Source organism: Grus americana, chromosome 28, assembly GCF_028858705.1.
Source record: "Grus americana isolate bGruAme1 chromosome 28, bGruAme1.mat, whole genome shotgun sequence".
Lineage (NCBI taxonomy): Eukaryota > Metazoa > Chordata > Aves > Gruiformes > Gruidae > Grus > Grus americana.
This window is the reverse complement of record NC_072879.1, coordinates 2,143,468-2,166,126: the sequence shown is the minus strand read 5'-3', so window position 1 is coordinate 2,166,126 and position 22,659 is coordinate 2,143,468. Positions and strand designations below refer to the sequence as shown.

General features: G+C 57.4%; 4 protein-coding genes across 12 annotated transcripts in view; 2 read left to right on the top strand and 2 right to left on the bottom strand.

The window, feature by feature from the left end:
* The first annotated feature begins 426 nt into the window (after positions 1–426).
* TMEM221 (transmembrane protein 221) lies at positions 427–8,770 on the top strand. 3 transcript variants are annotated; one of them, XR_008574299.1, is made up of 4 exons: positions 438–960; positions 4,424–4,509; positions 4,775–5,574; positions 5,682–6,405. XR_008574299.1 is itself a non-coding variant. In XM_054805719.1 (4 exons), exons 1-4 carry the CDS (start codon positions 665–667, stop codon positions 7,336–7,338), a joined length of 1,047 nt encoding a protein of 348 aa, XP_054661694.1. In that variant the 5' UTR covers positions 438–664; the 3' UTR covers positions 7,339–7,390. The 3 variants fall into 3 exon arrangements, 2 of the variants coding, with proteins under 2 accessions (XP_054661695.1, XP_054661694.1); XM_054805719.1 differs by lacking the exon at positions 5,682–6,405 and adding an exon at positions 7,188–7,390 and having other exon boundaries at positions 4,775–5,288; XM_054805720.1 differs by having other exon boundaries at positions 427–960; positions 4,775–8,770.
* BORCS8 (BLOC-1 related complex subunit 8) lies at positions 7,513–15,627 on the bottom strand. Of its 2 annotated transcripts, none has more exons than XM_054805721.1 (5): positions 15,559–15,627; positions 13,897–14,009; positions 9,515–9,579; positions 8,976–9,083; positions 7,513–8,065 (listed from the first exon to the last, which is right to left on the bottom strand). In XM_054805721.1, exons 1-5 carry the CDS (start codon positions 15,593–15,595, stop codon positions 8,023–8,025), a joined length of 366 nt encoding a protein of 121 aa, XP_054661696.1. In that variant the 5' UTR covers positions 15,596–15,627; the 3' UTR covers positions 7,513–8,022. The 2 variants fall into 2 exon arrangements, with proteins under 2 accessions (XP_054661696.1, XP_054661697.1); XM_054805722.1 differs by lacking the exon at positions 15,559–15,627 and adding an exon at positions 15,343–15,474.
* Positions 15,628–16,060: 433 nt separating this feature from the next.
* On the top strand, positions 16,061–21,666 carry RFXANK (regulatory factor X associated ankyrin containing protein). 4 transcript variants are annotated; one of them, XM_054805636.1, is made up of 10 exons: positions 16,061–16,222; positions 17,022–17,236; positions 17,396–17,473; positions 18,141–18,221; positions 18,574–18,639; positions 18,812–18,912; positions 19,929–20,054; positions 20,558–20,675; positions 20,863–20,943; positions 21,283–21,666. In XM_054805636.1, the coding sequence occupies exons 1-10, from the start codon at positions 16,134–16,136 to the stop codon at positions 21,339–21,341; spliced, it is 1,014 nt and encodes a 337-aa protein (XP_054661611.1). In that variant the 5' UTR covers positions 16,061–16,133; the 3' UTR covers positions 21,342–21,666. The 4 variants fall into 4 exon arrangements, with proteins under 4 accessions (XP_054661611.1, XP_054661612.1, XP_054661613.1 ...); XM_054805637.1 differs by having other exon boundaries at positions 16,068–16,222; positions 20,558–20,624; XM_054805638.1 differs by lacking the exon at positions 16,061–16,222 and adding an exon at positions 16,248–16,574.
* Positions 20,352–22,659, bottom strand: part of NR2C2AP (nuclear receptor 2C2 associated protein) — a 12,486-nt gene continuing 10,178 nt past the window's right edge. For all 3 annotated transcript variants that reach the window (XM_054805640.1, XM_054805642.1, XM_054805641.1), the window contains exon 6: positions 20,352–22,552. In XM_054805640.1, coding sequence (XP_054661615.1) covers positions 22,436–22,552 — 117 coding nt within the window. In that variant the 3' untranslated portion in view covers positions 20,352–22,435. The remainder of the gene's footprint in view (positions 22,553–22,659) is intronic.

The following is a 22,659-nucleotide window of genomic DNA, read 5'->3' as shown; positions in this document are numbered from 1 at the left end:
TCACCACCGCCATCCTCACTCGCTCCACGCCGAGGCCGGGGTTGCACTGGCGCAGCCGATCCCAGGATTTTCCCAGGAGCAGGAAAGCCGGGGCTGGCCCTGGGAACGGGGAGAGCCGAGGGGAGCGGCGGGATGCAGCACCCGCCCGTCCGTCTGTCCCTCCATCGCCCGACCCTCCGTCCGTCCACCCGAGCCCAGACGGGCTCCTCGGACCCCCCCCCCCGGTCCTGCTCCCTCCGTCCACCCCCAAACCCCCACCGGCCCCGAAGAGGCTCCCGGGGCCCCGTCGGGGGGAGGATGCTGGGCGGAGCCGCCCTGCGCTGCCCGGGGCGGGGGGGGGGGTTCCCGGCCGGGGGGGAGCCGCTCGGCTGCAGCCCCCGCGGCGAGGGGCCGTACCGGGAGGCAGGACCGGCCCGCCCCGGCCGGGCAGCGGGGCAGGGAGGGAGGCGGACGCCCGGCGGGGCCGCAGCTCTGCCGCCCCGAGCGGCGCTCCCGGCCCGGTGCCGGTTCCTGCTGCCGGTGCCGGTTCCCGCTCCGAGATCCAGCAGCGGGAGCACCGGGAGGGGAGCGCACGCAACTTTGGGACGCGGAGCGGCTCTGCCGGCCCGGTATCCCCCCCGGTTCCCGGTGCCCCCCGGTTCCCGGTACCGGTACCGGCCCCGCCATGCCCTCCGCCTACCCGCAGCGGGCCCTGACGGTGCTGCTGCTCTTCGGCACGCTGGCCGCCGCCATGGCCCTGCTCGCCTCCAGCCTCATCTTCCAGCTGCCGTCGGGGCGGGCCGGCACCGGTGCCGGTGCCGGTCGAGGGGCTCTGCCGGAGCCGGCGGCCGCCGTACTGCTGCCGGTGTCGGCCGTGCTGGCCGCGCTCTGCCTGGTGCTCAACGTGAGCTGCCTCCTGCTCTGCCTCCTCCATGGCTACTTCAGCACCGAGCTGTGCCGGGGACAGCCCGGGCCCGACCGGTGAGAGCCGCGGGGGTGCCGGGTGAAAGCGAGGGGCACCGGAGCTTAGGGGTGCAGGAGGGTTAGGGGAGCCCCGGGGATGGTGCAGGGGTGCGGGGGAGGCTCAGAGGGGTCTTGGGCACCGGGAGACTGGGGGGAAGCAGGGGGGTGGAGGGGAAGGAGGTCTGCAGGGGAGGGGGGGTGCAGAAGGGATTGGGGGAATGAGGGGTGCAAGGAGGGTGAGGGGTGCAGGGTAGCACCGCTGCCCCAGGACTGGTCCCCTCGGCGTGGGCTCGTGCACGGCCCTGCCAACCCCTCCTGCACCCCAGGATCCAGCCTTTGCCGGGCCCCCCTGTCTCTGCCCCTGCTAAAGGGAGTTGGGAGCGAATGTTGCTGCTGACGCTCGCTGAGCACTTGGGTATCACAAAATTCACTTCTGCAGTGCCTGCTCGGGACACACGGTTATCTCTGGCCAATGCATCCCACCGTAAACATGCCCCTTAATTTGGGGTGTAGCTGTGTTTAGTGGCTGTATTGACTAGGAGCAAGTTTATAGCAGCCCTAATACACTCTAATTTCCCTGACAACATCCCCGTGCAAACCCAGTCGGTGTGTCAGGGTCTCTCTCTCTCTGGGTTTGTAGGAGCACGTGGGGTCACACCAGCCTGCCAGCCCAGTTGAGCTCCGGGGCCAAGGCAGGGGAGAGGTGCTGGGCCTGGCCACGATGCCCACGAGCACCCGAGCTTCGTCCCTTTGCAGCGGAGGGAGCTGGGCTCTTCGGGTCGCTGCCGGGGTGGTTGCACAGGCCAGTGGTGCAGCACCAAAATGATGGCAGGCCTGGGATCATTAACCGTAGACATGTGTTGACTTAATCATTACCAGCACATTTACACTTGCAAAATCGTTTCCAAAGCAATTCCCATCTCCTACCTCTGCGGAGACCTGGGCTGGCTTGGTGGCTCCTCTGCCCGCGCCGGTCCAGCCCAGCGCCAGCTCCACTCCTGGGTTAAAATTAAAAACCCCCAACTTGCGAATGATCAGATTTAAAAGCACGTTGGTGGAAACTGGTCTGTACATGGAGTCCTTTGGTGTAGCTCATGCAATGGTCCCCATGGGACTGTTTTGGGACCACTCTGACTTAAGCAAGTCAAAACTCATTTAAAGGAAATGATAATGTTTCAAGAGTTACTTTTGTCCCTAATTAGACAAACCCATCAATGCCTCATGCTCTGCATGGAGCACGATGGCTGGAGGCTCTCCAGCAAGCAGCAGCGTCTCCTCTCAGCATCTTCCAAGCGAAGCCGACGCTTCGTGTGCTCATTAACGGCGAGCAAAATATTTCTGCAAAACACAAAATTCCTGTAGCAAACTTTGCTTTCTGTGGGAGCTTGAGTTTCTGCTGGAAAACTGTTAGAGCAGAAAATTCCCCATCAGCTGAGAGCTGCTATTGATTTGGGCTGTAAAATGCTCCACTTTGAAGTTGGGAGGTTCAACTTTGAAAATCCTGAACATGAAACAGGAGCAGGACTAATCAGGCAGCCAGATGCAAAGTCACAGGTAGAGAGACGGAACGTGCCGGCCGCGGGACAGCCCGTACTCCGACAGCAGCGACTTGTTCAAGGACTTACAGGACAGAGCAACCATCGCCGCACGGCTGCGGACCCCGCTGGCAGGTCTCACCAGGCAGGGAAGCTGTTCCTGAATAATTTGATTTTAAATAATATTTCTGTGCTCTCCTCCAGAGCCCCGGCGAAGCAGGAGGCTGCTTTTGGCTTTGCTGCAGGCGATACGAGGCGCTGGTAGGGTTGGGAGTCCTGGGTCGGCGTTCCTCTGCCTGGGATCTTAAGGAGATCGCTTAGTCTGGCCGTGCCTCAGTTTCCCCAGCTGCAACCAGAGGGTTACGCTTGTGTTTGGGAGGAAAAGGGCAGGTTCTTGGGACACGGGGATGCTGGCCTGCAGGCTGCCCCCAGGCAGGAGGTGCTGGCAGGACGCAGCCCCTCTCCACCGCGACGTGGGATGCCATTAGCCGCTGTCTCCTCGTGGCCGAGCTGGCCTGGCCCCACCGGGCGCCGGTTTCATTAGGGGACCCGCTCACGTCCCAGGGACCTTTCCCACGTTGGGCCTGTCACACTGAATTACCGCTCTGCTTCTCAGCGCTGCGCTCAATAGTCTGAGCCAGCTCCAAACAAAGTCCTTCTCCCTGCTAATCCCCCCCCCGACTCAGGTAATTAATAAAACAAAGCGGCTGCTCTTCCCCGCCGGCAGCGGGAGTGAGTCCAGGGTCTATTAACGGCTCCCCACGCGGGCGGCAAGGGCCGAGGGGCTACAACAAGCCCGGGAGGAGGGGTGGGGGCCAGGCCATGCTGGCGGGCGGGAGATGGGGCCAGGGCACAGCATCCTTGGCTGCTGAATTCACCCCACGGGGTGGAAGGAGCTGGCATTGCAGAGGAGCAACACGAGGGCTGGTCCTGCCAGGAGGACGGCTGTGCTGCTGCCCCTTCAGCTGGTCCTCTGAAGCCAGGGCATGTTTCCAGTCGGCTCCTGGGGACTTTGGAAGGTGGCCAGCAGCACCAGTGATGCCCTGCGCACCCCCACTTGTTTCAAGGGACTGTTTGCAGCTTCCCAGCATCACACTCCTGCCAGCATCTCTCCGAGCGCTCGCATTTCCAACCCCCCAGGTCGCCTGGCACCCGTCTGCCACATTACACTGCATCCCCTAACGACCACATCCCACTCTCCCAATTAGCAGAGGCGTCCTCTGGTGACAGCAGCCTCCAAAGCCCAGCGAGGACTGACGTTTGCCAGGTCAATCTGGCTCCGAAGACGCCCAAGCAGAGCTGTTGGTGCCGGGGCTGCGGCCGACTCGGCAGCGAGCGTGCCCAGGGAAAGCGCAGGCAGCAGGCGCAGGGGTCGGTGCAGGGTGGGAAACAAAGGCCCTGCTGGAAAGGAGCTGGTCTTTTCATGTGTTTTAAGCACAATTCAAGTACCAATCCCCCTCCAGACAAAAGGCTTGCAATCTGAGCTGAGCACAGAAATCCAATCCTTAGGGTAGAGAGAGAACCTGGCCTTGCTTAAGTCAATGTGCCAGCACTCAGTTTTGTTCCTCGCTTGCTCTTCAGGGTTTGCTGAACAGGGGCAGCAAACCTGCGAAAAACCTCCAGCCGTTTGTCTCTCCTGAGCCCCTGCCCCCAGCTGGCTTCTGAGCACAGGAGCCAGGCAGGAAAAGTTGGAAATTTCAAGTGATCTCAAAAATCTTCTGTTGCAGAGTGGGAAGAATGCAGCCCAGAGCTGCGACACCCGGCAGCCTGGGGGAAACGCCAGTTCAGCAGAGGTCCTTGGGCTTGTGACCCGCCTCTGAACCTCTTCGCTATGCAAAACCAGCGTTTCAGTTTCTCAGCAGGGGCCAGAGCATCAGCATTTTTCCAGTGCTGAGACCAGGGTCAGGAGACTACACAGAACCCTGTTTTTCTCACCTGTTTTGCAGGGCGGACTGGTTCCTTCTGGACAGCCGGACGGTTCGCCACGCTGCCATCGGCTTGTTCTGCTGTGGGGTCTCAGTCTACCTAACAGGCAAGTGCTCATTTCCCACCAGCGCAGCCCAGCAGGGACCGTGCCTTTTCAGCCCACACTGCACTAGTGCGTGTGAGCTGCTGAGTTTCTACTTCAGCATCGGGTTTGTTTTGCAAATGGCTTTGCCAGCTCATTCCCGTAGCATGAACTTTCTGTTCTCAGTGACCAGCCCTCATGGGGGCTCCTCTGGCCTGAACTTTGCAGATCAAATGCATCGCTTTAGTCCTGGTTCCTCAAGATGTTCTGCACTCTCCTTTCCTTCCAGCTCTCGCCATCTACATGCTGCTGCTGTTTGAACTGGAGGCTGGCATTGCCAGCGCTTGTATTCTCTCCTCTGGCATCATCGTCCTGCTGATCACGGTGACGCACGCTCTGGTACGGGCTTCCCAGGTTTCACGCCGCAGCCGCTCCGAGGTGTCTCACACCCTGTACGAGAACGACTCTGCCCAGCACGGCGAATCCTCCACCAGCGATCTGAACAACAAGAACGCGGCTGCGCCCCGGCCCCGACCTGAGATCCACCGGGAATTTTCCTTCCCTCCTTTCCTGGAGCGTAAATCCCAGCTGGGCTCTCCAGCCAGCAGCAACCTCACGTCCTCGGGCAGCCCTGGGCTTTGCTCCGAGAAGGAGAGCTACAACCTGCCCCGAACGCACAGGACACTGTCGGCAGAGTCAGGCCTGCTGCAGGCACAGGGCAAGCCCTGGAACGGCGTCACGCAGGAGATGAGGAACGTGCTGTCACGCAAACCTGGAGCCTCGGGCAAGGACTCGACTCTGGTGTGAGTGGAAGTGGGACTTTTTTTGCCCTGTCTCGTCCCAAGGGAGCTGCAGGCACCAGGGCCAAGATTTGCATCTCTATTTAGAGCTTAACATAGATCACGTCTCACCCAAGCAGGGGGGTGGCTGCTTTTCCACCCTCCCGCCTGGGGGTCCTCTTTGCTTCTTTTACTGAGAAGACGCCACCTCCCCTCAAAGCCAAAAGCCCTCAGCCGCCTGCCCCGAGCTCCCAGCCTCTCCTGCAGTGACCCACGCAGGACCCCCACTGCTGTCCCAACGAACACGTGGGTGAGAAGAAGCGAGTGGACCTCGTCCCTCCTTCTCCAGCAGATCCCAGCTGATTTCTGTACCTCCCTGCCCTTCCCCTGCCTTCTTCCTTCCTCCTCCATCCCCAGGAGCCGGCATTAACACTGAGAGAGTTCGTACAACCGACCCAGCAGGACTTCCCCCTCAGCGTGCAGCCAGGCAGGCGTAAGAAACCGAGGGAAGTGATGGAGGAACAAGTGAGATGGAACCAGAAGAGCCTGCAAGCTGCAGAGGGTGGGTTTGGGGTGGCAGAGCACCTGCTGCTTGGTCACCAGCACATCCACAGAACACAGCTTGCTAAGCAGGGTCCGAGCAGGGAGGGGGCTGTGCTGGGGCAGCCCCAGTGCAGCTGGGACCCCAGCGGTGCAGGAACCTCTCTGGGGAGTTCCCTGGGTGCCACCAGGAGAACAGTGCTGATCCTCGAGGCTGAGCTCCAGGAAGGGGTCTGCATTGGCACGGCTAGTCCTCTGCGCAAGTGCTAAAGGCAGCAGCTGTTTCCGTGAAACACAAGCGGGTTTAGCTCGCTCTGTCCCTGCGCTGATGAACACCTTGCTATTTACTCGCAGCCCCATGCTCTGCCAGCCCTGCCCAGGCCCAGAGCAGCAGCACACTGGTTTTCCCCAATTCCTTATCAGTCAGCAACCAGTAAAGCATTTCGGGGAGTGAAGGGAAGCCACCGATTCAAACGGATTCCCTCTCACCTCACACGCTATTATCCTGAGACACCTGCTGTCCTGAGCGCAGTACATTTATCACAGAATCCCAGCCTGGTTTGGGTTGGCAGGGACCTCACAGCCCATCCAGTGCCACCCCCTCCACTAGCCCAGGTTGCCCAAAGCCCCATCCAACCTGGCCTTGAACACTGCCAGGGAGCCAGGGGCAGCCACAGCTTCTCTGGGCACCCTGTGCCAGGGCCTCAGCACCCTCACAGGGAAGGATTTCTGCCTCACATCCCATCTCCATCTCCCCTCCTGCAGCTTCAGGCCATTCCCCTTGGCCTGTCACTCCCTGCCCTTGGCACCAGCCCCTCTCCAGCTTTCCTGGAGCCCCTGCAGGGACTGGAAGGGGCTCTAAGGTCTCCCTGGAGCCTTCTCTTCTCCAGGCTGAACAACCCCAACTCTCTCAGCCTGTCTCCATAGCAGAGGTGCTCCAGCCCTCGCATCATCTCCGTGGCCTCCTCTGGCCTGGCTCCAACAGCTCCATGTCCTTCTTGTGCTGGGGACCCCCGAGCTGGACGCAGCACTGCAGGGGGGTCTCACCAGAGCAGAGTAGAGGGGCAGGATCCCCTCCCTCGACCTGCTGGTCACGGTGCTGGGGATGCAGCCCAGGACACAGTTGGCTTTCTGGGCCGCAAGTGCACATTGCCAGGTCACATGGAGCTTCTCGTCCCCCAGTACCCCCAAGTCCTTCTCCTCAGGGCTGCTCTCCATCCATTCCCTGCCCAGCCTGGAGTTGGGCTGGGATTGCCCAGACCCACGTGCAGGACCTTGCATTTGGCCTTGTTGAACTTCATGTGGTTTGCACAGGCCCACCTCTCCAGCCTGTCCAGGTCCCTCTGGGTGGCAAAACTGAGTCTAGCTCTGCTTTGATTGCAGCATTCTTGGTAAATTCTTCAGAACAGAACTGTTGGTTCCAGGAGAGATTAACATTGAAGCTACATCCTTTCAAAGTGACCTCCAAAACCGTGTGCACAGCTCTGCTTCCCACTGCTTGACAGGGGATGAAGAAAGTCTTTCTTTTTGTTAGTGGTTTGGGTTTTGTTTTTTTTTTTTTTTAAGAACAGGACAGTTTCTTTTTTCACTTGAAAGGCTAAACTCTGCATGCCTTTGTTTTGCCCCATGCCCTTTGAAACACGCAGAGCCAGCAGGCTCCAAGACCCCCCAGCCCGAATGAGCAACAGGGGAAGGTTTTAGACAGAACTTTCTTGTTTTTCCTTTTTATTATTGTTCTCACTAAAACCAAATTCAGCAACTCCCTGGCATACACATGAAAAACTCTCCTTGCAGAATGCCTCCTGAACAAAGCTGAAGTGTGCCTACATTACATCTTTACACAGCCATCTACAAAATACTGAAAGCAAGACCTAGTTTTTCTGAGATATTTCTGTGGCCAAGAGGTAGAGAGAAAAAACGCCTCATAGCAGTCTGCCATCGAAAAGAAAGGACGAATGCAGAACCACCCCATTTCCCTTTTGCAGAGTGCTGTGGAAAGGGACACAAGTGCTCCCCAAAGCACCCCCAAAGGCAGTCCTGACCCCAGTGGCAGGATTTGCCTGCTTGGGTGCAACACCTTGTTACTGGGAACAGAGAGGCGGGCAGATGCTTCTGCGCAGCTTCACAGATTGAGGTGGTTTCTCACTCCTCCCTGTGGTTGGAGAACATAGAGCTGGGCTGGAGAAGGCTGGCAGAGGGTGGCCAGTCTTGTCTGAAATCAGGAACTGGCTGGAGGATTCTTGGCTTGTGGGGCTACAGTGCTGTAAAAAGAAAGAGACAGTCACATCCAGCAGCCATAAGAGTGTGAAGAACGAGGGGCTCCCTCAAATAAAACCTCACTGCTTGCAGCAGGAGAGCAGCTTAGACAAGCACACCTTTCAGCGTGCTGTGCAGACTATGGAGCAGCACACACCAGCCCCATGGGTGTCGAGACACCAACCTTCGCCACCACACCAGCGCAAAAACCACTAAAAACGCCCTGGGCTGCACAGAGTGTGATCCTGCCACGTGGGCAACTGGGAAAATACAGAATCTGAACCAGACGTGTCTAAGGCAGAGTCATTCTGCAGAGACAGAGCCTCTCTGTTGGTTGTGGTGGTTTCATCAGGGATGGGCTTTTGGGAATATCTTCACTCCTACCCAGTCAGAGTCCAATACCAACACCGTTCTCCAGAGAGACAAATACGCTAGACTCAGACGATCTGCTGGAAGATATTTTAGTAGCTGTAGTTCAACTGCAAACATACGAAAATGCATCATCGTTCTGCTACCACTTATCTCTATGGGACTCTGTCCAAAAAGAGCCACATACATAACAGAACAACACCAAACACAACCTCTCACCTGCTCCATCTCAGTAGCGTCATCTCACTCCAAATGCCTTTGGCATAACAAAGATTTAATGTATTACACAACCAAACAGCCCTTTTTAAATAAGGAAATAAATTATTTTCCAGTTACCCTTTTGTGAACAAGATCATTTGCTCCCCAGTATACAAAGGCAGAAGATCACTGGAAGGCAAGCCGCATGCTCTTTCAAATAATAGTCTAGAATCATATTATTGAGATAACTGCTTGGCATATTTGTACTGGGCTGGATTACATCACCAAAGCCTCTGCCAGTCAGAACAGTCACTCAGATAAACAGGCAGTGTCACATCCCCTCGCTACCTGCGGCCCTGAGCAGCGTTTAGCTGATCCTTCATGGCTATGGCATGTTTGAGCAGACTGTCGATGCTCTTGAAGTACACACTGCTGTCAGTCATGTTCTTTATGGCACTGAAAGAAGAAAAGAGGGGGGGGTGGAGGGAGTTAGAGGACTGGTTAGTTAGTATTTCCAAAAGCATCGTGGTTTTAGAGCACACAGCCCCTGACAGAGAGGGCTGTAAAGAAGAAACCTCAACTTTATATGGTGCATTGCACCTCCACACGCTAGCTAGCTGGTGGGAGGATTTACTGCAGAAGACTGGCAGGTCTGCACCGCGCAGAGAACAGGGGAAGAGCTGGCACGCTCAAAGCGAAGCCCCCGAGATTCACGGTAACATTTCAGAGCACGCTGCCTCGCGCCCTCGCACCCCCACCCCAACTACGCACTTTCCCTGGCTTACACCAGGGAGGCGTCAGGGAACCGCAGGCGGCTTCTGCTTTGCTTCTACCACAACCCCTCTGCCTGCGAACACAACCCTCCTGCTTGGAGGAGTCTCTTGTACCTGCAGGCGTACTCCACTGTGTAGATGGCTCCTTGGCTTTGCTCCTCCCAGCTCTGCATGTCGGACTGAAAGAGAAGGCGGCATCGTTAGGCGTGCACTGGACAGACGCAGCAGCGCAGCTCGCAGCGATACGCTCTGCCAGCCCTGCCCAAACAAGGGCTCTGGCTGCTTTTTGCTGGAAATTGCGTTTGGATTCTGTCTCCCGCTTGACGGCCCGTACGGCGCTCTGGCTGCCACGCACTAGCATTTAAAAGAAATGTTTATTGTGCGCATTTCTGGAAAGGCTACTAGTTCAGGCCAACGCTTTGGATACTCTGGCAAAATTCCCCTTGTTTTCAGATGTTTTAGCCCAAGAGCCAGCTGAGAGCCACAGTCAGCCAGGCTGCTAGCAACCAGTGACTGCGCTGAGTGCAACGCACCAGCTGCGTGTTTCAGAGCACTCGGATCTCCCGGTGTGTCTGGCCCAGCGGGCAGCCAGGATCTGAACTAACACAGCTCCTGCAGAGTCCAGTCCTTAGTCCTTCAGGCAAACCAGGTGAAAGTTTCTTTCACAGCACTGAAAGTTCTCATTTCATTAGACCTGCCATTCATAAATGTTTTCACAGCCGCAAGTGTCCCTGTCCTCCAGTCTGCTCTGAAACTCTGGTGTCTGATCCCAAGCAGCAGTCAGCACCGTGTCCTTCCTTTCATGAGCTTGGAAGGAGCCCTGTAAACTTCACACAAACTCGTGCTGCCAGTTCTGGCATGGGACATAATTGTACGCTGTAGCTCCAAGGAAAGGGAAAAAACAAACACATAAATCACAATGAAAGCACTGCTGAATTCGGAGGTGTAGCTCAATAGATAACCATTTCAAAAGTCCTTAAGTAGTTCAGGCACTCTTTAAAATATGTTCTCATGGGAGCTAATTCTCCTCTATTCTGCTGGGTTTAGTTACAAGCCAGAGGAAATCCAAGGGCCTCTTTCTGTGAGTGAAGGAGGTCGGGTAGGAGCTTGGACTGCATCCAAAATCACTTCTGCTGTTCAAAGCCTGTCCTGCATCAGGACACTTGACCACATGGCTTCAAACCACAAAAGAAACAAGCCTCTACATGCAACGCTTGAGGCAGTTCTCTGCAGGAGAGGGTCCTTCAACCCAGGACTCTCAACCCCACAGAGATCAAGCTCGTCCCAGAATCCAATCACATTTTAGACGACTGTATCTGTTGCTGGGAACATGCTTTACGTGTGGAAGCAGCTGCAAAAGATGCAGAAATTTTCCTGCAGCTCCTCACCCCGCTCTCTCCAAGAGGTGTCAGATGATCTTTAACAACCATTTAGACCCTGACGTCGCACTGCCTCAGTCGTATGTGTCACAGCCGCTTGCCTGTGGGCCTGCTGTCTCTCAGCACCAGTAGATTTTTATCATTTCCCAGTAACAGAGCCAGTGATGTCTGTTCCCAGCATTCCCATAACTTCCTGGGATTTTCGTGTCCTTAATTAGGAACAAGAGCCTTTCCCTAGAGCTCCTCACTTCTTAATCTTTTCTTGATGTCCTTTCTTCAAATTCCCAGGACATGCCCTTGGATGCAGTTTAAGATCTAAAGCCAGCTATTAATACAGGATAGCACTAATGATACATTACTGTTGGTCGGAAGTAAATTAACGAGGAGATGTAAGTTCTCAAAAGACCAGGGGAAATCCAAACAGGCCGCTCTGCGCAGAGCGGGGTTTAGCAGCGCAGCTACGATGCACGGAGGCAGCAAGGGCCCTGCATCACGCTGTCTCTTATCAGGGAGGTGGTAAATCTGCTTGGAGAGTTTGAGATGGTGAGGAAGGTATTAAGATTATTGTTTTATCAAATCACAGAAAGTTGCTTGTTGTAAAGGCATGGAGGTGACCTTCTCTTCGCGGAAGCTTTTCTCCCAGCCCTGTCCTTCCCAATTTTTCCTAGGTTTAATCCTCCCAGGAATTTCAAAGGCTGCATCTCAGGAGAACTCAGCTAGCCAGAGATGGAGTTGCTGCACAGCTGAAGGAAAGCTGGAAACCACCAATAAATCCTGTTTCCTTTGTACATTACCTACATCTTGGGACTAAATTACCTGAGAACAGATCCACACAGAACATTCCTTTTTCTTCTTTTCTGTTCTAAAGAATTAAACCCACCTCACTTTAATGCCTTTGCTCTGATTTAGATAAAACCTGACAGCGTTTTCACGGTGCACAGCCCTGCTGACACCCTCCTGTTCCAGTGTCTAGCCACAGAGCCAATGGGCTCTGGCAGAGCAACCCAAAATATCCATCCCCATCTAATTGAACGCTCTGCTGTGACGACGGTCCTGTCAGGGCCCCGAGCGCATCCCTCTCTCCTGGGGTTTGGCTGCCTGGCCTCAAAGGCTTGACAGGCCCAGGCTGTTCGCTGCAAACAGCAATGCCTGGAATTGGGAGAAAAGGAGAGCGGGATCAAGGACAACAGAGAGAACCTGGCCACAAATGCATCACCAGCAGCCTGGCAGCGCAGTCAGAACGCTGGCCTGAGTTATGTTTAATCCTCCCAGTTCCTAGCAGGGACTGGTTACCAGCAGGAAGGAGAGCATGGTCCCAAACATGATGCTGCAGCCTTCGCAAAAAATTAACTCGGGAGCTGATGAGGCTGGAGGAGAAGTCACTAGCAGCAGCTCTGGATCTGCTGTTGTTCCAGCTGCCACAAATAATTTTCCTTCCATTTTCTCCCAACTCTTGCCACATCAGAGCACCATTAAACATGCAGCCAGTAACCAGGAAAGCAGTTAAGAAGCTGGAAGTGCCCATGCAGTGAGCAAAAAGAAATGGATGTAAACAGCAGCACCTCTGAGCAAGCATCAGGAAATGTTTTCTAACACTAGAGAGGCAAACGGGTACTGGGGTGGCACCAGGGCAGTGCCCTGGGGCAGAGGGCACGGCACGGTCGGTTCAGCTGTGTCCTGACGTGCACCGCTACTGCGGGGAGCACGGCAAGCTCTTCCTGGCGTACAGAGGCCACCACTGCCCCAGCTGCAAAGCTGAACATAGAGGCATCAAAGACCAAAGGTATCTGGTGCTTGCGATGGCTGCAGTCACGCAGAGACACACAGGGTCCTTGTATTTGCTGCTGGCATCCACAGGACAGCATGACCTCTTTTCTCATGGGAAGAAAGTGGAAAACAGCAGCAATTTTGGCTACAAAAGAGAATCATCTGAGATGGCTGCAGCTAGGAAATGAACTTAGCCAAATCGGAGAGCTTGCAGAACGCTGCAGATAACTGCGATGAGCATGCTGAGCAGGGAAAATGAGAGAATCAAAGGTTTACAGAGATCTCGCCCAGCATAAACCCCGCCGCCTAACAACATGCTCTGCGTCCAGTGCACTCACTCGGCTGTCGCTTCCATTAGCGCTTCTGTGCTGCCCCTCGCCCTCATCCCTGTTACGCACCGTTCAGTGATGGAAACCGATCTCTTCCCTCTGCATGACTTGTCATACAATTTGCTCAATTTCCTTTTGTTCAGGACACATTCCCCGAAACCGGGACTATCTTGATTAAATGAAAGCAAGTGACAGCTCAGGAATAACATTACAAACCTGTCTCCCACATGCCAGTGATGCAATTGCATCAGCATGTGCTATACATACACATACATCTCTATATACCTACCAGTGCGCACAGACACGTATATAAAACGTTAATAAATAATTGAATAATAAAGTGTCACAATCCAGGTTAATTTGGAAACCAGGGCTGTAAAGCAAAGGTGAAAAACGGGGCCTGACAGTGCATTAGCATAGACATGAAGCAGTAATCTATTCATGAGACATCACTCCTAATGAATCATGACTGGCAGAAGAGGGAGAAGGACAACAAGGCTGGCATTAAAGTGTCTGCGCTCCGTGCTCTGGAGGAAAGTAGGAACACAGCTGTGAGATGCGATTCATTATCCTGCTTTGCCTCATGTGGGCTCTTCTCACTTGTTTCTTCACGCTCCCTCTTCCCTCCTCTCACCCTCCCCCTTATTTTATGTAGGAAATAAAAATCTCACAGCATAGGCAGGGGTAATAAGATTTAACATCTCCTTCCTCCCTGTACAAGACAGACTACTCATTTTTCTTTGTCTCGACGCACAGGTCCAGCCGTGCGAACGCGGGTTCACAGTTGGAATCTCAAGTTTTTTTTCCTTTAGGTCTGCAGGTAAATTTGTAACGTCCTCTCACCCCCTCCAGCTCAAACCGAGCCAGGGTCCCACAGCACCTTGCACCCCAGTGGCCAATTTCCTCCCTCCTTCCCGCTCCCCCCTCTGGGAGGTGAAATAGGGATGATGCACCAAGTCAGGAAAACAGCTCATGCCCGACTGTGTGGCAGCTCTGGAGTCCAAAGCGAAGCGTGACTCACCTTGTGCTGCGCAAGCTCCGGAAGGGATCTCCGCACGTGCTCCTGGAGCCGGTACAGTGCCACCGAGGGCTCGTTCGCCAGGACGTACATGCTCTCCGTGAATTTGTCTGTAACTGCAAAAAGAAAAACAACAGTTATGGAAAGCAGGGAGCAACAGGGGGGAAGGCGGGGGTGGAAAGGCTCCCCCTGAGCGCAGGTCCCACCCCCAACATGACAATGGGCCAGCAGAGATCAGAGCAAAACCCCACGTTTTTATAATTCTCCCCATAACGGCATCTGCAGCCAGCGATAAGCTTGGCTCCATCTGCAGCCAGACCAGCCTGGGATGTCACTGCCTCTGCAGTCCCCTCCGAGCTCGGGTTATGCCTGTCACTGGGCCCTTTCTGACCAATTCGGAGGGGGGCAGGAGCTGAGCAGAGCCCAGCAGTGGCCTGGCTCCCATTCCTGTGCCCACAGCCACCCCATTCAGCTGGGAGTGCCGGCAGCTCCCAGTCTGGAGGCTCCTTGTCTCGTTACCGGCCGTTCAGGTTCATCTCTGCTCGGGGCCTCGAGCTCTCCTGTGTCTCAGCCACCCCTCGCTGCAGGCTCCTTCTGTTGCTCCCCTGCAGATGCCTCCCCTGGGTGACATCCTAAAAACACCCACGGAGGAGACACAGTGGCCACACACCAGGACTCAGGAAGCTTCGGTGCCGTTCCGAGCTGCCTGCTGAGCCGCTTCCTCTCTCTCTACCCCTCTTATCCTGGCCCAACGGGCCACCCTCCCCACACAGGACACCTTTTCGGTTGGTGGTTTGCACAGCTACATCACGGCTCTGATCTCTCTTTCCTTGCAGGTTTGCAAGGAGACTGATGACGGCTCCTGATAATTAAGCGTCATAAAAATCAGAGATTGTTTCATTGTTCATAGTGGGGGTGTGCGGGGTGACTCAGGGAGCATTTTCACCAGGCTGAAGCAGAACCCTTCTACCTACTGCAGAATTTTCTATTTTAAGGGAAATGATTCCTCCTCCTTTCAGAGCTTTTGTTTCACTGACAACTGCTCGGATACTGCAGCTCTGTAACGCCGGCAGAAGGAATGCAAATGGGAATAAATGCAGAACTTGCCAGGAGTCGTTATACCCCCGCGGGACGGACACAGCGTCTGCCGGTCTGTCCTGACACGAGTCACGCCACAGCCCCTCGCAGGGGGCAGGTACAGAGGGGACGAGTCGGGAGAGGGGGACCCAGGGCAGCCCTCCACAGCAGGGCCGGGGGGGACCCCACGGGGGCCCCGCCAGCTCAGCCTGTCCCGAACCGCGGGGTCCTGCCGGGGCACATCGTCCCCTGCCCTGTCACGACCTAAGTTCCCCATCGTGACTAATCCCGCGGTGCCTTTTTGGGGCTCTGCTGGGGCTGCACGGCCCTGTCACCATCCGCCCTGTCGCAACTTGCTCTGCCCCGTCGTACCCTTCTCCGTCACGACCCTCAGGGCCCTATCGTAACTTCTGCTGTCGCTGCAGAGCCCGGTCGTTCCCGTTCCCTGTCACGACCAACAGGGTCCTGTCGCGACCAACTCAGACCCGTAGAACACTGCCGCGACCGGCCCCGCGGCTACCGGGGGCTACCGAACCCCACCGGGCCGCCACCCCCCGGCCGCCCCCACCAGCCCGGGCCCGCTCCCACCTTTCTTCACCTTCAGCTGCATCTCGGGCTCCTCCATCCCGCCCCGCCGCTACTTCCGCTTCCGCCGGCGCCCGCCAAAACCACCCCGACCGGAAACCGCCGCTGCGCCCCCCCCGCTGCAAACGGCCCCGCCTGGAAACATCGCCCCAGCGCGAGACGTTCCACCTGCCCCCCCCCCGGCCAGGTTCCGGGCCCACCCACCCCCACCCCGCCCCGGGCCGGGCCCACCCCACGGGCAGGCGTCGGAGGCGCCCCGGGGCGGCCTTCCCCGGATCGGGCCACTGCGTTCCCGCTGCCCCGAGCCAGCCCAGCCCCGGGGGGTGGTGTGTTAAAACACCACGATCGCCCCTCTTCCCATCGATGCTCCCCCCCCGCGGTCTGTCTGTGGGGGCCTCGGGCGGGCGAAGGCCTCGGGCGCCCGGCGCTGCCCACCCCCCCCCCCCCCCGGTCCCCCCGGGGCTGTACAGGGCAGTGGGGATGTCACAGGGCCCCTTGCCAGGCCATGAAGCCCGGGGGGGTCGTCCGTCCCGTGTAGCCCCCTCTCCGGCGGACACTTGTCCCCTCACAGGCCCGCCATGGCACCACGGGCCTGCGGGCCGGAGCGCTCCCACCCCCCGGGGAGCCGGGACCGCTCTCCTCAGGCAGGAGCGGGACGTGGGACCCCGTACGGGACGAGGGACAGATGGGGGGGGTGTGCGGGTTTCTGTGTGTGTGTCCGTCCCCTCCCCAAGTCAGCGGGGACCTGCTGCCCCACGGCCGCCGCCACCCCGTCCCGGTCCCACGGAAGGGACTGTCGCTTTAACGCCAGGCTTTCCGCCCCGCCCGGCCCCCGCGCCCTCAGCGGACAGGTGGAGCTGCCCGGGGCCCCCGCTGTGCCCCCCGCTCCCCTCGGGCAGCCCCCCGCCCCAGCCCGGCCGGGCCCTGCCAGGCCAGCCCGGCTGAGGCCGGAGGAAGGGGAAGTGCTGGGGCAGGACGCGGAGCGGGGAGGGGGGGGCCCTGCGCCGGAGGATGCCGGGGTGAGCCCAGACTTCTCGCCGGGGAAGGGCGGCCTGGCCTGAGCGGGGACGGGCCCCACCAGGGGCGGCGAGGCGGGCAGGGATGGCCGGAGACGGGAATGGGGTGGCCGGGGAGAAGGGGGAGGGGGGGGTGTTTCCCTCCGACCCGCCCTGGCTCGGCCCCGTTGTGAGCGGGAAGGCGGCCGTGCTCGGGCGAGCGGTTCGGAGATCGTCGCGGTGCAGCTTCGCAAATCTCCTGTGACGGGAGCTTTGGTCCACCGGGAGCTTTGGTCCACCGGCGGTGCGGGGGGATCTGGCCGAAGACCCCAAACTGCGCTGCCGGCACGGAGGAGTTTGGTGGTCGCAAGGGCTGGGTGCTCCGGGACTCAGCAGCCTCCCCCCGCTGCCCCCTCCATCCCGGAGATGTCCCCACTTTCCCCCCCTTCCTAACGCGTTGTTGTGTGGCAGCTGCCCCATGGAAGGTGAAGAAGCAGTCGCTTGTCTCGTGGGGACCCCCCCAAACGACGGGGATGCCCAGGAGCTCTCGAAAGAGGGTGAAAATGGAGCCGACGGAGCAGCAGCCACAGAGGAGCTGGCTGCGACCAGGGACAGAGGGGACAGTGGTGCCCTCCTGGGGTGTCTGCGGCCGGACCAGCACACACCACGCTTGGACCACGGGGACGGTGAGTGCTGGGGGTGACGGGGTGGTGGGATCAACTTGGGGTCGGGGTGCACGTGGGGTGCTTGCTCTGCTGGTTGGGTCTCGTTGTGCTGCACGTGGAGCCCAGCCTGCTCCCCAGCAAGCGAAACTGAGGTCCCTAATGGCTGCCCTTGTTTTGTAGGTGGAGCAGACCCTCTCCCGAAGTCCTCGACTCCCTCGATGGACAGGCAGAGGAGCACCGAGCTCTCAGCCCTTGACAGTGAGTGTTGCAGAGCCCGGTGCTCACAGATGCTCAGGCACAGCCCCAGTGGGAGACAGGCGTGGGAGAGGTCATCTGGGTCTCTCCTCCCACAAAGACAGCTAGAAAAAAGTCTTTTACCGCTGCCAGTCCCTCCCATAACATGGCAAGGCCAAGTCCAAATCCAGACCTTGCCGATGACTCCTGCCAGCAGTGAGAGGTCGCTGCAGCTCTGTGCAGTGGAACCAGAGATGGCAAACTCTTTCCATATACTTTCCTAATTAAACACATTATTTCCAAGTGGAGCACTTCAAGGGCAGGAAATATGAGGATGAACTTGTGTGCACCTCAGTATATCTCTGCAGTATATCGTGTACAATTCTGCCATTAATGCCAGACCCCTGCCTCCCACAGCACCCCAGATGGACCCTGCCCGTCCTTGGGCAGCTGTTCGGGCTGGCTTATCTTCCCTGTCAGCTGTTGGTCCCTGCACACTGGTCAAACCTCAGTCTCCAGGCTCTTTACTTGCAAGGGAATAATTCCTTTTTTTGCAGGACTCTGTTTTTGCCAGGGACGGGAGGGAACAGCTTCAGATCAGATGTATGAGACCTGAGCTTTCATGAAGCTCTTGGCCTCAAGTCAGTGTACGGAGGAGACATGCCCTGACTCCCTCCTCTCTCTGGAACAGGCTTCCCCCTGAAGCACTCGAACACACTGACGAACAGGCAGCGAGGCAACGAGGTCTCAGCCCTCCCAGCCACGCTGGACAGTGAGTACCGCCGGGCAGCACAGGCTGCGCATCGCAGACCGCAGATGGATGCGGGGTGTAGCAGGAGCAGAGGGACAGCGGGACGGAAGCCTCCTTCTGTCTCCTGCTGCCACGCTGTTCAGCGTCCACCGGAGCAGTCTCTCAGGCTGCTCCCTGCAGTGCTGTTGCTCTCAGCACTCGCTGTGTCTGGCTGTCCCTGATGCTGTATCTCAGTTACCCACTGGGTTTTTTGAGGCTAAGACGAGGGCTGTCCCATCACCGCCTCCCTAGACTTGCAGGGATCCACCTGCAGATGGTGGGTGCTGAGCTGGGGAAAGTTTATCCTGATAGATGAATTCTTTCTATCCCCCAGCGTTGTCCATCCACCAGCTTGCCGCCCAAGGAGAGCTCAGCCAGCTGAAAGAGCACCTTCGAAAAGGTACAGGTCTCTTCCTTTGGGTTCTTACCCCATTTCATGCAGAGTCCTGCCAGACCGCCTTTTGATAAACCTTTGGCTTAGTTTTACAGCTGTTGGTGGATTTACTGGGGGGACAAGGAGCAGAGGGGGCTTTACCCTTCCTGTTTATGATGTCTTATCCATGTTTGTGCAGGCGAGAACTTGGTAAATAAACCTGATGAGAGAGGTTTCACGCCACTGATCTGGGCTGCAGCCTTTGGAGAGATCGAAACGGTCCGTCACCTGCTGGAATGGGTAAGGCCATGCTCGTACAGCACCTCGTTAACAGGAGACTTCCCATCTCCAACCCCAGTGGCTACCAAATTGTCCAGCACCATCCTGGTACCATCTCAGCCGGCCTTTCCCATGGCACCAAACAGAACGTGTTTGCAGAGCTAACGGCTCAGACGCTGACGGATGCTACTCCCCATTGGGCTGTGAGCTAAGTCGGGAGCATGAAGAGCCTTATCTCACAGCTAGCAATAACTGTTTGTAATTAAATATCTGCTTATTGGTAATTTGAGATCAGGCTTATCACTTGGGCCCTGTAATCTGCCAGCAAATGTGCTCACCAAGGTATCGTTGCAGTTAATGAACTCGTTGCTGCATCGTCCTTGAGTGCTGGGTTGCAGTCAAAGAGTGTCTGGGGGTGAGCAGGAACCAGATCCTCCTGCACTCTGGATCAAGCTGCTCCCCAAAGCTCAGTCCCACATCCCCGTGTATCCAACACTTAGCAAGCACTCACACCTCATAAGCACCGGACCAACTCTTGTCTCTGTTACTGTATTAGCAGCAAATCTGCAATGTGTTACCAGAGAGACAGAACCCAAAATAAATGAGGTGATACACTGATAAAGGATATAATGAAGACCAGGAGAGGTCTGTGGCTGGCAGGGCTCGGAGGACGGGGAGGTTTTCTACGTAAATCAGTAATGAAAGAGATGGTGGATACTGTACAGGCATCTAGACAGGGCCAGTAAAGCTGTTCCCAGTGATGGGAAAAAGGGATAAGTAACAGGAAGGCTTAGTTTACTGACACTGGAGAAGGGCTTTTAAGTCCTCACCTGAGATGTCTGATGATGATTAAAATATGCCCGGTAAGGACTTTGCTAAGGAGAGGTCACCGGCAACGCGTGAGCTGTCTCTGCCCCGAGAGGCTGTCAGAACCTGGCTCCACGATCAGCCCCCCTGGGGTACCCAGCAAGGCTGAGCGCCCCAGGTCTCAGCAGGGCTCCTCCGCCCAGCGGGGCTAACGCCTGTGCCGTCCCCAGGGCGCCGACCCCCACGTGCTGGCGAAGGAGCGGGAGAGCGCCCTGTCCCTGGCCAGCATGGGCGGCTACACCGACATCGTCGTCATGCTGCTGGAGAGGAACGTGGACATCAACATCTACGACTGGGTGAGTGCCGCAGGGTGCAGGCTGCTGCGGGGACCACGCCAGCGCTGGGAGCGACACCAAGCCCCGGACAGGGGTCTGCAAAGCTCTTTTTAAAAAGCAGTAGCGAGTTCACATCGTTCTGGGTTGAGTGAGCAGCAATGCCTTTCTCCTAGATGCTTCCCAGGCTCACAGCACTCGTTTGCCTGCTCATGCAGTTGTTTCGAGAAATTAATCTGGATAATAATTTTAAATGGTTTCCTCAGTTGTTCACACTGATGATGTTACCAGCCACAAGGAAACAGCACTCAGAACCTAAGGTTGTCTTTAAAATTACACGATTTAAAAGTTACTGTATTGCATACAGAGAATAAAACCTGTGCAGAACCGCTCTGCGAGAAAACACCCAGCCTGGAGGTGGGAGAGGGCGGAAAGGGGATCCCAGCAGGTCCGGGAGAAGCAGGAGCTGCGTGAGCATGGCCCTGTGTGAGGCCAGCAATGACGCAGCCCCTTCCCTTTCCCTGCAGAATGGCGGCACTCCTCTGCTCTACGCCGTGCGCGGCAATCACGTCAAGTGTGTCGAGGCCCTACTAGGTAACGGGGAAGATCCGCGCTTAGTCCTTGGCCTCGAATCGCTGCTCGTTGGTAACCGCCTCGGGGAGAGAGCGTGACACGCCTTGGGGGGAGACACTGAGCAGCCTGGGGGTGTCACGGGGGGCTGCCCAGCCAGGACGGGCACCTTTTGGGGGTCCCCTCACTCTGTGCCTGACCCGGAGGGGACGCCATGTTGGCAGGGGAGCGCCATGCCCTGATCTTCACTGCCTGCTTGCAGCTCGCGGCGCTGACCTGACGACAGAGGCAGATTCTGGCTACACCCCGATGGATCTGGCCGTGGCCCTGGGACACAAGAAAGGCAAGTGTCCCCTCTGTGCCTGGCAGCAAGCCCTGCCTTCCCTCCCTGAAAAACCTCCAGGCAATTCCCAGCTTCCAGCCTTGCTGGGGGCTTTTATTGACCTTCCACCACAGCTCCCTGCTCTGCCACGCAGAGAAACTGAGCCAGAGAAATCAAGATGGGTCCTGTTCCCCTTTGCTCCCCCTCCAAACCAGAGCTGTGCTGGAGATAGGGCTGGGACAGGGAGATGGGGACAAGCCCCTGGAGAAAGGGGAGCAAGATGGTGACCAGGTCCTGCTCACAGCGGTACTGGCTTCTCACAGGCTTGGCTTTGGGTTTCACGTCTCTCCCTTCCGTTAGTCCAACAGGTTATCGAAAATCACATCCTCAAGCTATTTCAGAAAAAGGAGCTGGAGTGACACGGCGGCTCGCGCTGCACTGCCGTGGCACCAGCGCTTCTCCCGGCCAACGCAGGGCTCTCCTCTGGGACCAACGCGGCCTCACCCAGCCGTCCCAAAACGGGCAGCGGCACGATGCTTCAAGCGAGGAGCACGCGGAGGAAGCCAGGAACTGCCTGCCCTCGGTGGATCTCTGCCTCTCCCGGAGGGTGGCATGGCCACAGCGCCTCGCACCCGGGGACACTCATTCCTCAGGGCAGCTGCATTTCTGTTCTGTCCGGGCTCGGCTGCTTTGTGCGTTTGTGCATTCAGGTATTGCATTATTGGAAGTAAACTCTAAAGCAGCTGTGTGGAGCCCTGTCCATTGCCTCAGCCTGTCTCAGCTGCCGATCCCAGCACCAGCTACTGAGGAACCGTGAGGGGAACTGGGCCAACCTCTTCAAGGCCTGCATCCTCCCAGTGCCCTGGTATTCCTCTCCAGAGCTGTCTTTGTGATGAGGGAAGCTCCCTCTTACGCCCGTAAACTTGCCAAGCCCTCCCTGCATGCAGTGTTACAACCAGCCAGGGAAATATCCATAAGGCAGGAGCAAAACCCGGCAGGAAGCATCACCCTGCCAGCCAGGAACACAGCACGGCCCCGGCCGACAGCCGGCACACTGCAATTCCGAGCCGGAACCCCGTGAGGCCGCAAACAGCCACTCCAAGAAAGTTCAGGGGTGGTTAGCAAAGGCGAGAGACAGGTAGAGCCCACAGCAGTGGCACTTCTCCTCTCTCCAGCTCAAGTCACACACCGGCATGGCCATGGCAAAGCCCAGAGGTTCGGTCCCGGGGTGCCACTTGCCCAAGGAGCAGCCAGGAAGGAGCGGGGACACCGTTTATTCGGCCGGTTACACAGGCTGTGTCCCGCCAACGGCTTGAAGTCCAGCACGTGGAGCTCTGCACTAGTGTCCCTCTGTCACTGCCATCCTGGGGGGCGGGGACCCCCTCTCAGCACCTTGGGGTGCAATTGGGGACAGCGTGTCCCCGCTGGCAGGGCTTGCTGTCCTGTTTCCCCCCATGCAGCCGAGTCCCCGTGGCGGAACGCAGGTGATGGGGGAGCAGCCCCCCACGCTGCCCTAGAGCCTCTCTCCCAGCACCCCGAGGTGGTACACCACGATCCTCCCAAAGAAGTCAGTGCTGTTCTCAAAGGTGATCTTCAGCTTATCCAGCACCGTCTCCTCCACCTGGAATCTGTGCAGGGCCCGTAAAGGAGAAAAATAGGCAGGGGGATGCCACGACACGTGAGAAACGTGCCACGCGTGGGGCTCGCAGCCTGGTGTACCATGGCCGGTGATGTCTG

Bases quoted from the DNA above. Each gene is read 5' to 3' on its own strand.
- TMEM221 (XM_054805719.1), top strand. From the start codon at position 665: ATGCCCTCCGCCTACCCGCAGCGGGCCCTGACGGTGCTGCTGCTCTTC. The intron at 4,510-4,774 runs GCAAGTGCTCAT...CTTTCCTTCCAG, and splicing joins GGTCTCAGTCTACCTAACAG to CTCTCGCCATCTACATGCTG. The intron at 5,289-7,187 runs GTGAGTGGAAGT...CTTTGATTGCAG, and splicing joins GGCAAGGACTCGACTCTGGT to CATTCTTGGTAAATTCTTCA.
- BORCS8 (XM_054805721.1), bottom strand. From the start codon at position 15,595: ATGGAGGAGCCCGAGATGCAGCTGAAGGTGAAGAAAG. The intron at 9,084-9,514 runs GTACAAGAGACT...TTCTTCTTTCAG, and splicing joins ACAGTGGAGTACGCCTGCAG to TGCCATAAAGAACATGACTG. The intron at 8,066-8,975 runs GTAGCGAGGGGA...TTCTTTTTACAG, and splicing joins AACGCTGCTCAGGGCCGCAG to CACTGTAGCCCCACAAGCCA.
- RFXANK (XM_054805636.1), top strand. From the start codon at position 16,134: ATGGCACCACGGGCCTGCGGGCCGGAGCGCTCCCACCCCCCGGGGAGC. The intron at 16,223-17,021 runs GTACGGGACGAG...GTTGTGTGGCAG, and splicing joins GGAGCGGGACGTGGGACCCC to CTGCCCCATGGAAGGTGAAG. The intron at 18,222-18,573 runs GTGAGTACCGCC...TCTATCCCCCAG, and splicing joins CCTCCCAGCCACGCTGGACA to CGTTGTCCATCCACCAGCTT.